At 39.3% G+C, this 18,595-nt stretch overlaps 1 protein-coding gene across 1 annotated transcript in view; it reads right to left on the reverse strand.

The window, feature by feature from the left end:
• Positions 1-18,595, reverse strand: part of DSCAM (DS cell adhesion molecule) — a 416,982-nt gene that overhangs the window by 45,319 nt on the left and 353,068 nt on the right. Inside the window, exons 22-27 of the mRNA XM_009283090.1 lie at positions 13,461-13,578; positions 12,467-12,630; positions 9,040-9,138; positions 8,283-8,471; positions 5,609-5,899; positions 173-349 (exon numbers count right to left, since the gene is read on the reverse strand). Of these exons, the coding sequence (XP_009281365.1) occupies positions 173-349; positions 5,609-5,899; positions 8,283-8,471; positions 9,040-9,138; positions 12,467-12,630; positions 13,461-13,578 (1,038 nt within the window). The remainder of the gene's footprint in view (positions 1-172; positions 350-5,608; positions 5,900-8,282; positions 8,472-9,039; positions 9,139-12,466; positions 12,631-13,460; positions 13,579-18,595) is intronic.

An 18,595-nucleotide genomic window follows, 5' to 3' on the forward strand; every position in this document is an offset into this window, starting at 1 on the left:
AAGAAGGAATTTCTGTAGAAAACACATATGCTTTGTTGCCTCATTTCTGTTACATATTGCAGCAAAATGACACCAGCGGGGGACTGAAGAGTTTGGTCACGTGCAGCCCCACTTGTACTTTCATGTTCAGAGAGTATGCACATGCAGAAATGTGCCACACCTGTCATCTTACCTCGCAGCCTCTTCAGCCTCTGCTCCCTCCTCCTCCTCCGCACGATCAGCAGCATCACAAAAAGCAGCAAGACCCCAACCAAGATACAGGAAATGGTCACCAGCATCTTTAGCCCTTCATTGGTTGCCAGCCCTTCCTCACTTTGCACAACTGACTTAATGAGTGGAGGGATTGTACCTGGAAACAGTGTCATGATATTAGATGCCTATTAATGAAGACAAAAGATTGAGTTCTCAGGGAATACGGCATGTTATATGCTTCAGCTGCATGCAGAACATTAAGAAGGATTTGTCATGTTCAGGGTGGATGCTATGTTTGCATGTGTAATGGCCATGCACACGTAACCAGTCACACTGGTAACAAGGTACTGACTGCAGAGACTCATAGATTATCAGAAATCAGGAAGAGGTGCATTCATTGATGAAAGAAAACCATGCCCGTTACACGGTCAAATACTATGATTAAGTCATATTAAATCATTACAAAGCTGTAAAAGATCTCAGAATTACTACCTATGTATACTACTCCTTAGTATGGGAAAATTGCACTGCTGTGACACATTCATATTTTCTGCTGGGCTTTTCTTTGTAAGGAATGTATTCGACAAAGTTCATTTTGTGCTACATACATCAGATGAATCTTTGCACAGAAACATTCTTATATCACGTCTTAGGGGTGCAGCAGTGATATTGATCTGAAATTCAGATAGCCAACCTGATGTTGATTTGCTAAAGAGTGTCTGACATTATACTCATCAGTAAAACAGGAGAGTAACACTGGATAGAAACAATCAAATTTTGAGAGTGAAATGAGGGAAATGAATCTACAAACTACTGGCACCGGCAGGCAGCTCACTTTTTCATTTTGGGACATATTTGCATTTTGAATATATCTGGCTTCCTGGTGATATATAATACTTGAACTTTTCAATTCTTTTTTCTTTACTTCTAAAGGACGTGAGAAGACTGCAGCACTTTCTTTGGAAGGCTGTTTAGTCATGGAAGGCTTCTCACTCATTTCCTGATTACTATTAAACTGCTGAATGCAACCACAAATGAGGCTATAAAATACAGATTTTTTTGAAATAGGTAGAAACGCGCAAGTATTTTGAACTATGATGAGTTTCGATGGAAGCTATTCAATTTTAAACAGCTACTGAAACATAAAAGTGGCTACTTACTTGCTAAAAGGTTAGGAGGGTGAGATAGAAAAACAGGAACATCCTTTTTTACATTTTAATTGCTGCATTGTGTGATATAGTTATATCTCATTATGTACCATACAGTATCAGAAAAAAAAATTGTGATTTGATGCAGTACAATGTGAGTGCTGTAACGACAGGGAAAATGTAGAATTCTAAGCCATGTTTTTTCAGAAGAGCTATTTGAGTTGCATATAATGAGAAGAGTAGTTCCCTAAAGGGATGGAGATAAACAGAAAAGCTACAACCATCCAAACCTATATCATGTACTTTGGAAAATTTATTTTCTTACAATTGCATTTTGAATATTTTTCTACTGTTCCATTGCAGTTCTTCCCCATAATTTTCCTTCTTTTTCTAATTTTCCATTTCTTGGAATAAACACACCGCAGGATTTTTTCATCTTGTCTTAACTGAGATACAGTTTTTGCACTACTCTAAAGGCAAAGAAAATGATTAGATGAAGAAATGGAAAGAACTTCAAGCTCTTGAAGGTAATATTGTCTCTAAATCCTCCTAAACCCTTCTGAATACAGGGCCAAATTTTTCTCTGAATTAAAGTCACACAGACCATTGGCTGTTGGTTTCAATATTACCTAAAATTATGTCTTGCTCTCCTTAATACTTCGATGCAAATCAGAGTGGCCTAAATTTCAGTTAAACCTTAAGTGTTTAGGTAAGTGATTATCATTTTCCATAGCTCTTCCAAGTAAAGTGTAAACCTCATAATGCTATATACAGGCAGTAAAAGCTTAATAAAAAAAAACATACTGCAAGTTTATATACCCTTCACATTATGCATTTGTGGATATTCAGTAATTGTATTAGAAACTACCAAAACCTAAACCTGCTATCCATCGAGAAAACACCATTTTGACATTTGTTGTCATTCTGTGTGTTGGCTAGGAGTGGAATAGTCAAAGCTTTTCTCAGAACAAAGTTACAGACAAATTGGGAGGGTTTGGGTTTTTTTCCAGGTCAGTTCACCATCACCCTTTGTTAGCCTGCTTTACTGCTGCTTCACAGAAGTTGTAATTTGAATTTCTCTGACCCCATTTTCCCCTATGTTGCAGCCCTTCCAGCATCTCCCATTGCAGCTTGCGACATTAGGACTACCAAGTGTTTTCCTGTGTCCTAACTGTTCTTCATGGTTGGAAGTCCCCTGGTGGGCTAGAATCAATTAGCATAGTTTAGAGCAGCTACCAAGCTGATTTGATTTAATGTCAGGGTTACTGAGTAGCTGATCTCTGAGTCAGGAAGCTCCTTTGCAGCACTACACACTACAGCTGCACATTGCTAAAAATATCTTCTTAAGTATTGAGTGCAAATATTCTGAAAAACAAGGGGCAGGAAGGTCATAAAATCTGTAAGCTGAAAATGGTTAGCTGAAATATACGCATATATATATACTTTAGAACGGAAAGTAAAAGGTTGCACATAGATCTGCCATTAACCTTTTGACCTAAAATTCACCATGAAGAGATTTAAGGTAAAGGATACTTAGCCATGATATTTCTCAGGAGCTCTATCACAGATAACAATCAGCTACTGCAGTCCAAACAAAATGACTGAAAGACTCAAGGGTTTCTACAAAGTTTACAAAGGCTTTATCTTAAGACTGCTAAAGCTCCTAAGCTTGTTCTTAGCATTTGGTATCGTAGAACTTTCGTACATGTATTATCTAATCTTCAAAGTACTAGCCTTGTATCTGTTTTATCCTAAGGCAGCTGTGACCCCTAGAAGCTGGAAGGCACTAATCTCACATCACAAGACGAATCAATGGTAGAGGTAGGGTTAGCACTCAAAAGCAGAGCTGCCCCAAAATTTCCACTGGCATGCTTTCTGTAAATGAAAAATTCACTCTCTATGAAAGCAAAAATTTCTGCATGAAGTATTGATAGAAAATGTTGATTTCTAATCAGACACTATTTGCCAAATCTGAAGTGCCTTAAGCCTACGCAGCTTACCAAGGAACAAATGAATGCGGAGCTGGGACTCTGTAAGGACAAATTTTGCTTTAGAAGCACTGAAACATTTCTTCTATGAAATCCCTTATGTGGGAATAGATTGTCTTCATTTTCATTAATGATAATAATAATAATAATCAACTTATCATTTTAGTTCTGCACCAAATATAACAAATTCAGAAAACTTGAAAATTGAAATTTGCTTTTGCAGCCATGGAAACCTTCCTTCCAGCCTCTCAGCCTTGTGGTCAGTATTTGACATCATGGTGCCTCTCTAAGGCAAAATATAGTCCTGGCAAAGCACGCTTGACAAACAAAGCCATCAATGCTGTAAATGAGAAATTTTCTAGCTGACCAGAAGCAGTGGCCCAGGAAATTTAATGCTATAAATATTTTTATTGTTTCATTTTCTCACTTTTAAAGTTGTCATACAGCAACACACAAATTCAAATGGCGTGCAGGTCACAGTATGTGAAACCAAGGTCCAAAAATCAGAGTCTGACAACATTTCAAATCAGTTCATTGTAAGCATACATTTGATTTCACTGCCATCAGTGGGAGTTTAAGGCTCTGGACCTGCATTTTCATATAATCTCATTTTAAGGTATGGCTTAAGACTGTTTGCCCCAGTTATATATATGTAACAATAATTGCGGATGTAAAAAAAAGATCACTGAAAGTTGGATGCTGCCTGTAGAAAGATACTGGAAAGAAAAGAGGATAGGCTAAGTAAAGTGGCAAGAAATTAACTCATAATACGTGATACAGTTATGATTGACAACATCTATACTGCTCAGTAAAACAGGTCCCAAGTCTACCTAGCAAGACCTGGCAGCATTTGTATAATAACTACTTGGATCTTGGTTTCCAAAGTGCTGAGACAAAATCTTTCTCTTAATTTTTTAGAGTGTCTGAAATAATATGAGGACTGTGAGGCAGCTTACCAAAATGACATTTTCACAGAAAAACATGAGGGGATGTGCTATTTGCAAAAGGGTGAGCCATGAGGGCATGTGTTGTTAATTATCTGCAACTGATGAGTACCTAGCGCAAAGACTGGGATAGTAGTAGAGGATGTGTAAGATGCAGAGGTTTAAACCCTGCCTGATTCATATCCCATACTTCTGACTGGGAATGGTCCCTGTTGCTTGCTCTTCCCTGCGCCATACATGGGTATTGTCCTGGAGAATGATGGTTTGTGTGGGACAAAACTGTGGCGGGGAGATGTTTTACCAACACAGCTATGAACGATTAACAATTTGGTGCTGTCACTGGACAATTATCAAGTTATTGTTTGAACTTGCTCACTAGTCCTGTTGTTTAATCTAACAGTACAGATGTCACCAAGTGATTGCACAATACAGCACAATATCCCTGGCAACACAACAAAATTTTACACTGGATGTCTCCAGAAAAGCTCTGGCAATTCACACTAGAGCAATTAAGGAGATTGCCATCTGGAGCCATCTCTGTTGCCTTTTTGCCAGAAATACATCCATTTCCCACCATAGAGTCAGCAGAAGCACACATGCGCCACCATCACTTTCAATAAATATGACCGACAAATTGGCATGTTTGCTCTTGCCCTCATGTTCTGGCTTTTGCAGGGTGGGCAGTAACCCCTGGCAGAAGGGCAGGCTGCAGCAATTCCTTCATCCCCTGTGCCCTGCTGCTGGGCATGACAGAGCCATCTGTCACCACCATTAGTTTCACTTTCCCCTGTGTGTAAATAGGGATAATAGCATTGCCATTGCTTTGCCCTTGGAGGATGTTGTCTGGAGGCTTTCCTGGAAGACAAGCTAGTTAGCTGCTCTGTTGTGTCACATAATGGGTTTTGAGCTGTGTCACAAGGACATTGCATGGAATAGCAATGAGGCCAGCCACTGCTGTGAATGGCTACAGGAGCCAATTGTACGGAAGACAAAAATTTCATGGAAGAGATGCATGAAATACTAGCAAGTGCTTCTGTGACCACTGGAACTAATGACACCTAGTGTCCTATGGTTACGTGTGTCATGGTTGATTGACTTTGGTGCTGGAGCTTTTCCTCAGTGAGGACAAATAAACCCTTTTCCTCTTTTCTGCCTATTGTCATGAAATCAGTAAGCATTTTACATCTTTGAGACTGTTAGCCCTCTGTCAGCATGGCTAGCAGATTCAAAAAGGGGTTTATAGGGGGAAAAAAGAAAGAAAGACAAGCAAAGAAATCACATAAGAAATTAGGGTAAAAACAGTATCTCAGACATATAAATAAAAAGATATACTTACTGCCATCATAATTGAGTGTTGCAAATTTGGCTTGTTTCTCTGCACAGCCAGCACTGTTGCATACTCTCATTTGCAGTTCGTACCAGGTTGCCTCCTGGAGGTCATACAGTATGTAGGACTTTGACAGGGATGTCCGCTGAGCAGTTGTCCAGACTGTTGTCCCAAATGGCCGGTACTCCAGGGTGAAGGAGGTGATGGGGCAGCCACCGTCATTCCAGCCTATCAGGTTCAGCCTCACTCTCGTGGTGTTGATACTAGCAAAAAGCTCTTGTTCCTTTGAAAATTGTGGCTCTAGAAGCAATGATATATTTCAAGTTAAATGCTTAAGTATTACAGATATAGGACTCTCAAAAATATAAAATTAAGAGAATAATTTCTAGGACAATCCTGACTTCATCTTAAACTCAATGGTTATATATTCATCTTTCCCTCCGCGCACCCCCCCCTTCTTAAATGTTTTTTTCACACTTTGTGCCACACTCACAAACCTAGATTTTCAAATCCATATGTGAAAAAAACCCCCATACATCTCTGCATGGACCTGACTTGCCGGTTTGCGTGGACTTGCATGAGTCAACTTGTAAATCTAGTGCAGACACTTCATATCAGTAAATGCCCCTGCTCACTGCTATGCAAAAAAGAAAGGGTTCAGAACACCATGTAGAAGTACCATAAAAGACAAATACACTTGAAGATTTTCCACTGGTGCTCTAGTCTTCTTTTCAAGTGGAATTGAACACAATTTTGTTTGACAGTACGGAGGCTTTCATTTGCGGAAAATGACAATTTTGAAGAACTTGCAAATAAAAACCAAATTTTTAAAAATATTAATATGTTGACATTGCACATGATATATTTGAAAATAATATATACTTTGAAATTTGTATTTCTAAGTTAAGATGTTTCCATTCAGAACGGGGATAACATTTCTGTTTACTTGTCCTGCTTTGGGATCAAATGTTGGTTTCTGTTGATATATACATTAATTGATATATACATTAAAGTTTTTTAGACAGTCCTACATAATACGGGAGTAATGACAGTAAAAATGGCACCTTAGAATTGAAATAATGACAGTAGGTGGACAAGACAGGTCATCAAGAAAAGTTATTTATATTAAATATTACTGTAGAGCACTTAAAAGTATCATTGTTATTTGCTTAGCAGAAACAAAGTATTTTTACTATTGGCAGTTACACCTAATGGGATGAAAAGTATCTATAATGTGCTTTATTATTCTATATAATAAAGGATAACTTATCCAATGAGAGTCTTTTTGCCATTCTTGTGCCTTGACGAGATGTAGCAAAATGTACTCTTTTCTAAATTCTACAAGAATCTAAAAGAAACTGGTGATTCCTGCTGTGTATTATGAACTATTTCAACTGGCTCTGTTAATAGGTTTGGACAGAGATGCTTCTGGAGCTCTCACATTAATTAGAATGATCTCAGCATTCTAAATCACATAGTATCTGGTTCAGGCTGTAAATGTAACACGGGTAGTTTCCAGGCATGTATGTCAAGTACCAGAGAAACTCAAAAGGTCGGGAGATCTGCTTTCTCATTAACCATTCGGATGTTATCTGAAGCATGTGTAAACCTTACGTTTCATGCTAAGAAAGCTAGAACACTCAACTTCTACTTCTCTAAATGTCCATTTCTTTAAGGTCAGCAGATCATCCTCCCTGACTACTGATAATCTCAGCATGTACACAGCTGATCTGCAGTCTCCCCTGAGCTTCAGCAAGTCATACCAATCACATCCACCGCATACCAAGTCTTCCCTATGCCAGTGAGCGTCAAATGAAATGTTTACCTTGCTGTGATGCTTGGGAGATCTGCAACAGCACAGGTGTGATGAATAGCATAAAGAAGGGCAGACGTACCTATCACAGTAAACTATCTTTATTATGAAACTGCTCCCAAATCAGAGTATTTCTTACAACCGATGAAGAGATGCAAGATGAGGTGATCTTTAAAGCATTACGCAAAGCTACTCCACTCCGTTGACTTACAGGTAAGACTTTCTAAAGTGCCTCTTTAAGAGGGTCTGTTGCAAAACTTGCTCATAATCCTAACACATACTTTCAGTGTGGAACTACCCTCAGCAACCGGGACCATGGGACCCATTGCTGAGTTAGCTAAGAATTCCACAAATTTTGGCTGTTTCGCCTTGCAGAGCTTTATGCAAACTTTTCCTTTATTTTTGACACTTATTCTTTTCAAAGGGTGCTACTTGCATGGCTTCTGCAATACCAGCTTGGAGCAGAAATGAGGCATTGTCTCCATTTCCTCACACATAAATATACTCCCCATCTTCCTTCAACATCCAGACAAATAAACCCCTGAATTTTTACAACAGGAGAGGAAACAATTTCCTTATGGCAATAGCAGTAGTTGGATTGCTATAGCCTATGATAGTGGAGACACCCCCTTCCCAAATATCTACCAATCCATCTTAGAAAAAAATTATTAGATAAATAAGGAAGGAATATCAGCTGGTACGTGCTTCAAGTCCCACAGTGACAACCTCTTCTGTCGCAGCACGGACACAATTGGAAATGTTTCCAAAGCCAATAATATTAAAATACCCAAGTCTGTCTTCTCATCAAACCCAGGTCTACAGCAGAATGCAACAGCTTTAGGTGAGCAAAGGGGATCGAAATCAACATACCTTTTCCAAGCGTTTTGGCCTCAATGATCTCGCTGATGCGTCCTGGCCCCACTCCGTTCTGAGCAGTTAGAGTAAACTTGTACCAAGTGCCACATTTCAGTGTTTCTAAACGGTAGGACCTCTCACTGGGGCTAATGGGGAAACTACCCCATTGCTCACTGTTATCTTCCGAGTACTGCAAAATATAACCTGCAGGGAAAGCACAGATGGCAACGATAAGACAGACACAAACCACAAATTCTGCAGGTAATATGACAAGTCATTTTAAAGAACTAATCAAACTAGAAAAATCCTGTGCACAGGAAGACATACAGCTCTCCCCTGACTAAAAGATACCAGGCAATACATTTTGCCTACCCTTACAACAGCTTAAATACCACTTTTATGATCGCTTCAAAGGGAAAAGAAAGGGATAGACATTTCTAAATACCCTTCAGTCAGCAACAAAGACCAGATGATGAACCTGAACCCTCAAAAATGGATGGTTAGGGATTACATGTCTGGAAAATCAGAGAGAGTAACTGTCATAACAGCTGAGGGTACGCTGGAAGAAAGTGATTAAATCTGTGATTAAACTACCACAAAGAGAAACTGCAATTTACTGAAAGCTGTTATCACGACGATAGTGCACATTAAGCGCTGACAGCAATACGGATTGCTTTGGTTTTCTTTTTTTGTAGCCATTCATAATTATATACCAATCCTATCAACATACGATAATTTAGTAAGAAGTTGCAATTAACCTGAATTATATTACCTCGGATAGAACTGCCACCATTGTCTCCAGGTATCCAGGAGAGAGTGATAGAGGAAGATGTAGTTTTGGAAACAGTGAGTCTTGGCTGGTCTGGTGGAACTAGATGGGAAATAGTTAAAAATAGAAAATGGATTCAAATGATTAGACATGTTCTTAATCCCCTCTAACAGTCATTTATCAAATAACTGTTTTGAGTTGCAAAAAATGCAAATGATTTCTGTCAAAATGTCTGTTTAGCTGACATCCTCAGTTAAGACAAAAGCAGACAAGCTCTCATTTTTTATATTTAAATTTCTACACAATTTTTTCTTTCAGTTCTTAACCCTTACTTTTCTCTGAATTTTGAGTCTCTGTCCTGTCAGATCTAAATGACTTGTGAGCTACCCAACCATTATTTTTCATTTTTTTTCGTATCTGTTTTAGGGAGAAGCTGAATTTTTAGTGGTGGGAAACAGATATCCACTTGCAAATGATGCCCTACTCATACATATGTTTGCAGGCTTTTATGGCAAAAGTAAAAAAAAAAGTGCATAACGAGTTTCTGCAAGTGTAACTGTGCGTGCTAACTAGGTAGTATAGGTAGATCTGTGATCAGAGGCAGATCCATACCTCTTCCAGATCATACCATCTGTTCACTGAGGCTATTGGTATAAAGAAGACATAACTCTATCAGCAAAGGCTGAACTAACCTGGAAACACTTCAGTTCTGCTGCTCCCCATAAACATTATGGCTGTGTCTAAACTGTGGGACATAAGAACCGCACGGTTCCCAGGACCAGCTCCTGACAGACTGCAGGGATAAGACAGAGGTCTCAACTCCCATCCTCTGCCCAGTGTCCAGTTTCCTTTGGAGGAAAATCCAGCACGAAAGGGCAGAGAAGGAGCCATGCTATATCCCAACAAATCACCCAGGCTAGGGAGAACTGGGATTGAGAATTGGGACAGGGAATTGGGACTGGAAATGGGGCCAGGAACTGGGACAGTTTAGGCTCAGCCTAAGGGACCCCAAATTGCACCAATGTATAGTGGCTGGGCTTCCAGAGCTCAATGCTCAGGGGCAGAAATTGGTAAAGTAGCCAGCTTTCTCTTCACCTTGACAAATCTATCATGAGTCTATTGTATAAAAAATGTCCGCTGAGCCAGTATGATCATATCCTAGTTATAGTCTGAAAAGCTCATCTTTGAGTTCTGCCTGAATCATGTAGCTAGTCCTTTTGTACAAGTCGGGTAAGCAGAACCATGGCACAAAACCAGTAAGGCCATGGAAGATAGTGTTTGCTAAAATAGAGATGAATAGCAGGTGAAACTCCAAAGAGCTAGTTAAATTACCCTGAAAGGTAAATTAGCCCTGAAAGGTAAACTAACACTTCACCCAAGTGCTTTACAACTGCAATTCTAGGTTCAGAAACTGGAAGGGGGAGAAAGGGAAGTTGCTGTTTCAAATCCTTTGCGCTGCTCTGGTCATGCACAGCAGCACTGTGTCTGGCTTGTCTTACAGACTGTTTTCTGAACAAGTGTTACTAGAGGTTTCCAAGCTCCTCAGAAATGTAGACAAACTGAGTTTTACTGCCTGAAGAACAAGGAGTGAGGTACGGACAGTATCCATCGTAGGAAAGGATCCAAGAAGCAGTGGCAGATCTGGGATGGAAAGCCAGGGAGGAGAGATGCCGGGGCAGTCACACCTTCTCTGGTCACTGCCACTGCAAGAGTGGGAAGGGAGTGGTGGTGTCAGTGACCGCTGCTGGCAGGAGCTGCCATTACCCTGCCATAGTTACTGCCTGACAGACACCAGCCCGCAAGCAAGGCAGGCCAGAGGTCACAAATGCTGTCGTTTCCAGCAGTCTACTGCCAAACGACATTGTCTGCTTTGCCTATGTTTAAGGGGTAGCTCTACCTGCAGAGTGAAACTGCAGGACAAGCTCCCCATTGCAGTTCACGTTCAAGTCATCACATCGCAAAATAACGAGTGCTGATGGTGGAAGCTGCTGGTTTACAGCTACAGACTAGTCAAAGAGAACTTGATTTTACTGCCCTCACAGGGCTAAACAGCACTGAAGAAAACAAAAAAGACAGTTTATATTCTAAAGGAAAATTCCCTACGTGAGATGGATTTGTTCCATTATTCTAACTGACTTGGCTGAATCCATGGAGAGAGACTGCACACACTACACTGTGAAAGATTTATTGTAAAACCTTTCATCACAGCTTCACCCTACCTACAAAAGATGGTGGTCCCACATATTAAATGCCAGTCTTTCTCTGTCTCTCGGGGAAGCAATATTGATTTGCTTTTAGTTACTGCAGTTCAATAACAGCAAGGATATGCAATTACGAAAGTACTTAGTGAAATATAAATATGAGGTTTCCATTTGGTAGTGTTTTCTCTCCCTACTTCCTGTTGTGGTCATGCTTCAAACATTACAGAAGAGCATCCCTAGGCTCTGTTGGATTGTAGGTAAGTTAATATACACTATGGCATTTCTTTCAAGGTTCAGTGGACTGGTTTATGCAGAGAGAGTTGCACTGAGGTTGAGACAATTTCTTTCTGTGTTCTCTTATGTTTGCACTAGAAATTTAGGTTGCATATCAGGGGACAGGAGAGTGACTGGCCGCAGCATGGCCCACATTCCCAACTCGGTTATTTGCTTCCCTCCGGTACAACAATTTGCAGCCAGTTGAAGCACTTTTAGTATCTGCTCTACTGTAAGTGAGCAAGGAAATCTCCTGGGTAGTGAATTCTTGGTATGTGAATACACATGCTCTGTTCCACATTACTGTTAATGTGTATTCCTATATTGTCATTTTTTTTACATATATCAACACCATAATGGATACATTATATACATTTCAACATGCATATAAAAAGTAGCTGGTAATACGTGCTAGTTGAAGTTGTACTGATGTTTCATTTTAAATGCTTCCTCATATTCACCATCAGTAAAATTCTGCTCTTGCATAATGAAGTTCTTGTCCAAGGTCTCAGTACAGAGGCAAATTTCTGTTGATAGGTTTTCAGAAGCTAAAGAAAAAGCCTTCAGCTCTTTCTGAATTTTGCAATATTTAAATGATACGTGTAATATTTGTGAGGAGAAGGCATAAGTTGATGTTTTCTGTGTGAAGATCTAGAAAATAACTGAATGCAAACACTCAGTTATCAACCCTACAAAAGCTTATGTACAGAATTAACTGCAAGTGTGTGAAACATTCTACCAAAAGCAAAACATTTACTATATCATAAAATGCTGATGGCTGAGTCAGAATGACCTGCATAATATTTTATTTATTCATTTGGAAGAAGGAAATTTGTATTAATACACATTAATACTAATATTTTATTACATATACCTGCAAACAGACATACTTATGCATTATCACATGGCAGTTAATAGCTGTGATAACAACTATGAGATAGATCCAATAGTCTTACCTTGTACCTGCAAATTCAAAATTATTTCATCTGATCCCCAGTTGTTACTGGCCACGCAGCTGTAGTATCCGGAGTCTTCTGCTTTCACAGTACGGATGACAAAGCTGCCATTGCTAAAGATGCTTCTTCGCCCATCAATCATCACTAGACTGGGCGTCCCGTTACTACCTCACAGGAAACAAAGTGCATACATTAAAGAAGTTACAATCAAAATTACTCAGAATTGGATTTTTTTTTGAACCAACTAAGAATGGAAAGAAAGAAAAAGGGTGTGTGTGTCTCCTTTAATAAAGATAGCAAAGGAATATTTTCTGTTGGGAAACGCCTGACATTTGCTTAAAGAACACACATATCCTGGCCCCAATTTGAGTGAAAATGGAAACTCACTTCTTCCTTAACTATCTGCTATTTCATAAAAGTGCCAAAATAAGAGTAAAAGGCAGTTCTTGGATACAAAGTCCATCCTTATAAAATAATAGCTATTTGTATCAATGCACAAGATGGTTTCATAGCACTGCAGTATCACTGCTTATGCAGTGTTGGATGAAAATTATTTTCCATGTGTATTTTCAAGTGACTCTGTCAAACTATGAAACTAAAGATCAAAACAGGATAATGGAAAACAAGATATGTGCAGGACAGGTACACTGCACTCCATAGCACGATTAAATGCATCAGACATTTTGCTTTCTCAGATTAAACTTTTCTGTGTGCCTGAAGTTAAAACAGAAAAGACTCCTAGGTTTGACGTTTTGAATGTTTACCTTTACCCCTTCTTCGTAACTTTTCCTCCCTTTTGATAGCTTCTAATCACCACAGCCAATTAGGTTTAGTTCAAGGAATTTCTGAACTCCTCATCTATTGTGACTGTGTGCAGTCCCTGCAAATGATCCTTCTTCTTCCTGATACGGTCAGTCAGGATCACCCACATCACAACCCTCAGGATTTTAAGCAAATGGGCTTTATTTGAGCTATACATTTAGTTGCTGGTTACCTATCTTTCATCCATTTGACTGTCGGAGCTGGGTCTCCAACGGCTTTGCAAGGGAGGACAATGTCCTTCATCCAGGGAGTTGTCACCGTGCCGCTGAATGTCAAAATCCTGGCAGGAGCTGAGCAAGAGAGAGCAAGAAAGACTGAAATGATGTGTTCATTCATACAGTCCTCGGAAGGGAAACACAGACATCCAGAGTTAAATGGGGAAAACCAAGCCAATCTGTTTCAAGCTGTGCTTTTAGGAAACTAATTTCTTTTAACTCATATCAGCTATTTATTCAAGCACGAGTATTATAGTTTTAGTATCTAGAAGACAAGTAACTGGAAGAAAGATGAGGCAGGGGACTGGAAGAGTCACTGTGGAGAAAAAGAGCAAAATCATCTTTACTGATTTTTATATATTTCATAGTAGAAATTATGGATTAAAATTATGTCCAAGGGATGCTTCTCTTCAAACTTCCAGCAGGAAGTGTCCACAGTGGACAGGTATCTTACAAAAGCTATATTATTCATACATCACTGTTACAACAGCTATGGTATTAAGCAAAATAAACCTTCATGTATGAATGTGTGAGTACATTGCAAAGAGACTATCTGAAATCCACAAATATGAACAAACTCTTAAGTCAATTTAACTTGTGTCAGCTCTCATATCACCTAAATATATCAACAAAAATATCACTGCTGTAGTTTCAGTGTATAATATACAGGAACACTAGGGTTGTGTTAAAGTTTTATTGTATGTTATTACTCAAGAATGACCCTTGATAGAAATAGACTTCTTGTTGGCCTCTAAACATACATTTCAAAGGCACATCTGAATACAGATACCATAAATACTGTATTTTTAATTCTGATCTACTTCAGTCATGAACACTGATTAGAACTTATACTTAATACACCATTTTGTACCAATTAGAAAAACATGAAAGTGAGAGCCAGCATCAAATATAACTGGGACATTTCATCTCAATGGGTTTTTATCCTCTACAAATAATATCTGTTTCAAAAAAATCATGCATAAAAGAACAGGCCTTGAAGAGTTAAGGGAAATTACTTGAGTAGGCTGCGGTGGGACTTGAGATATTAATAAAAAAAAAGTTTTCATAGATTGTACGATCAGTTTGGACTGTGTTGCCTATGTTCTCTTCAAGCGTTGTGGAAGACTAAGCTTCTTGAGAGATTTTTCTCTGGTCAAAATTTTAACTGAAAACATAAGAAGTTTTAAAGATTTAGGGTAATGAACAAAGTCAAGGTTCGGTAACGGGACGACACTACTTTCCTAACAGCCAAGCATCGACATGTCCTGTTCTGGCTAAACAGCAGCTGAAGACCCCAGCTCCTTCCTTCTGGCAGCTCTGATGGTTAGCCCCGGCAGGAGGGTGCTGCAGCGTGTGCTGCCCTGAGGAGGTGGTACACCAGAATGATGCAAAGACACTGGTCAGACAGTAAGTCTAATGATACAGCCTCGTTTTCCCCTGTGACACTCCTAAGGCCATATCTTCCAGAAGAGATTTACACAGGCCTATACTGCCACAAGCCATGAACTAATTAACCAAGCTGACTGAAACAGAAAAATTCTCCGTCTACCCAGAGACATGGTGTGAAATGCTGACTCCACTGAAGTTAGTGTTAGAAGGCTCATTTGTCTTCAGTGGTGCCAGGTTTTTGTTGCAGGAGATGCCTAATGGTACTCATGCCATCTTTAAAAAGCAGCAGGAGATGCTGTCAGCTGTGACTATCTACAAAACACATCTGTAAGCATCTGGACTGCTCCTAGTAGCTGCAGTGCATTTTGAGCAACGGTGGTTAGCAACTTGAATTCCTGTTCCATGCAAAATTCCCTCTGTAACATGAAGCCTGAAAACTCATTTAAAATGAGCTATCAATCCTTTTCTCCCTGGCTTTCCTACATCTCCAGTGTTTCTCGAAATATCCAGCTATTTCCAACTGCTGCCAGTTACTTTAGGACAAAGCATGTGTAATGCAGGAATCCTGCTGAAGCTTTCAGCAAGACACAGCTCCACTGTTACCAAACTTTTTGTGATGTCCCTTTATTCTTAATAGTTATTTCAACACTGAATTCTTCTTTAAGTCATAGGTTGGATACCAGATCTCCAGAGCACAACATTTATGTTGTAGCTCCTGTGTGTCCCATTTTACGGTGATGTGCAGAAGTAACACAAACTTCACAGAAGCATAAGCCAGTGGTAAAATCACAGACCGTAACTCAGAAGTGCACATTACAAAAGCATACCACACTGTTTCTGTGAAAGTACCGACAGCTTCCTATGCATATCTTATTCCTTTCATGTACTGAGTGCTTTTAAAAGAGATGGTAAAACAGTACGAAAATTCTTAACTCCAATATTCTTTATAGCTTAACTTCTGATAATGATCTGAGACTGCTAACAGGTATACAAACAAAAGAAAACTAGAAACAAAATAAATGCCCAGGGAAATTAATCTGAAAGCAATGTTTGAAATGCTAACAGGCATTCATGAGGTTAAAATACCTTGAGTCTCACAGACCTCTCCCTTTTGAACCAAGGGAGCTTTACTCAGCACGTAGGCAATCAGCTGCAGGGCTTACCTCTTTGTTATCGAAGCTACCCACATGCTTACCGACTACCCACCAGCCTTACATTAGATGGCATGTCACTGGATTAGGACTGTGTTTGTTCCTATTTTTTGCAAATTACCCAACCATTAATTGAAGATAAAGAGGTGCCTTCACAGAACAGCGCACGCTCTTATGCTAATGCGTTTTTCTGCGTGTGTGTTTGTTTAAATTATGAATCCTATTACCTACACTTGCTGTCATAGAATAAGAAACGGGCAGAAATTCTTTGCAAGAGGCTGTAACACACTTTCTTTTTTTTCTCTAGAGGACACAACTGAATTTTAAAGGCAAACTGTACAGGGAAACTGAACAAGAGCTATGACAGTTCACTGCAGCTCAGCTTAATCCAAATACAAGAGCCATCAGTGAATACCATGGGTCAGGAGTTTTTTCATTTACTTTCTCTCAGAATAATATCCTGTGTATTCCAGTGTGATGAACCATTAAAGAAACAGACCAATGGGGGGTGTGTAGTATCATGTCAGCCCCACATGTTGTTTAAAAATATTAAACACACAAAGCAACATAGACTAGGAGGCAAACATGTGCAACATTAATGCTCAGGTAGTCTACAAGAACAGGGGAAACTCAACATGAGAGTTCTCCCCAGACAATCAGATTGCCATGGGTCTAGATCTGTTATCGTCATGTTGCTGGCAAATGCCATTCTCCATTAGTCATGGTCAGGAAATAAAAGGAACAAGGTGCATGCAAGGTTTTCTGTCTTTTAGATGTATTTGATAGGCTAAACCCACAACTTTCAAGTCAGCGATGAAGTGTAATTTGGGGGGGGGGGGCATGGCCTGCTTACGTGGAGATTGAACTTTGACCGCCGTGATTATTTTCAATTTGTTGGGGGTTTTTTGCTTATTTTTGTCAGTTAATTACAGAGAATAGCAATCTGTTCTGAGAAACGGAGACGCTAAAGAAAGAAATGTTAACTTGAATTAAGTTTTCATTTAAATTGGACTATCCATTTCACATCAAACCCCTATCTAGACATTCTCATTGTTCTCAAAGGTGTTCTTAAGGGTGTTATATTTAAGTTGACATAATTCAATTCAAAGTTAACTCTCATCAGCTGTCATGATGGTATCATTATGTGGACAGTTACTGTGAAATAAGTGGAGAAAAAAAAGAAGCAAACAACTTCACAATAATGGCCCGTAGGATTTTCTTGCACTGGGGACTTGTGGCAAAATTAGGTTATAACTGCTTCTAACCCTGTGATGTGTTACTTGCTTCAGACGTACTGGGGGTAGAAAGGTCTTCAAGGCTATTAACTCTGCCCATCCTTCTTCATGTGTGTGTCCACTGCCCTTATCACTGATCACCACTTTCTCCCAGCTCTCTAAAAGGCCCAGTGATGCATTCATACAGGAAATCTGGTACATGATACAATATTTTTTAACCTGGCTACATCCAAAGTTCATAAAATTGCTATATATCAGTATTCCTAGCGTCTATCACAACCTCCACAAATGGATTATTCATCACTTTTTCAGTCCTAAGTGCATGTAAGAGAGGCTTGTCCTGAGCACCATCTAATGCAGACTTTATATTGGAGTATCACTACTAGCTCTGACATTGACTGGATGCATTCTAAAATAAAATATTGTTCACACTGACTTGTCTGTATTGAAGTAATTAATTATTTTTCTATAAAGTCCCCTTGTCTTTTCATATAAGCTATTTTTAAGTTCACTTATTTGGCATCATGCATCATATTAAATAAGCTTTGGAGGAGCAGAATTAATTCCAGTTTCTGGTAAGCTTGTTCAGTTTAGGTACATGTGGGTCAGTTTGTAACTTCCCTATTTTTGACAAACTGAGAGCAATTGCATACTACCTTTCCTCATAACTAGAGGTTATGCATCTTCGTACCTGCAAACTCTGCATTGTTCTGTGTTCATCTTGTCTGAACATTTCCCACTTTTTTAAATGCATAGGAGATGGAGAAAGAGAACTTCTAGTGTATTATGTGCAGGGATACCTGCACAGTCCTGGGTTTGCCTACATCTTCAACCTATTAGTATTGTACCATATTGTTATCTAACTGGTTTTGCTCTTATTCAAGCATCAATGTTTATGTTTTATTTTTGTTTCCTTTTTTTTTTTTTTTTTTTTTTTCATCACCACACATTCATTACCTACAGGTAACAGCTGGCCTAAAAGGACGACCACACTGAAACCTTTGCCCTGTTTCCCTGAGGTGTTTTTTCATCAACACATTCATTACCTACAGGTAACAGCTGGCCTAAAAGGACGACCACACTGAAACCTTTGCCCTGTTTCCCTGAGGTGTTTTTCACGACCTTCCTTTACAGATAACCTTTACACTCCTCATCCACCTTTTAAGATCTCAACTTTGGCCTCACAGATGTTCAAAATGCAGTACGCAGTTATCCTACAAGAAATTCAACAATGGAAAAGCTCCAGACTTTTCAGATCCTTCAGACGTTTCGTAGCCTTTCAGTCATCCTTCAGGTCACTCCTCTAACACTGTGTAG

The sequence above is a fragment of the Aptenodytes forsteri genome, unplaced genomic scaffold (assembly GCF_000699145.1).
Source record: "Aptenodytes forsteri isolate BGI_AS27 unplaced genomic scaffold, ASM69914v1 Scaffold2, whole genome shotgun sequence".
NCBI classification, from domain to species: Eukaryota; Metazoa; Chordata; class Aves; order Sphenisciformes; family Spheniscidae; genus Aptenodytes; species Aptenodytes forsteri.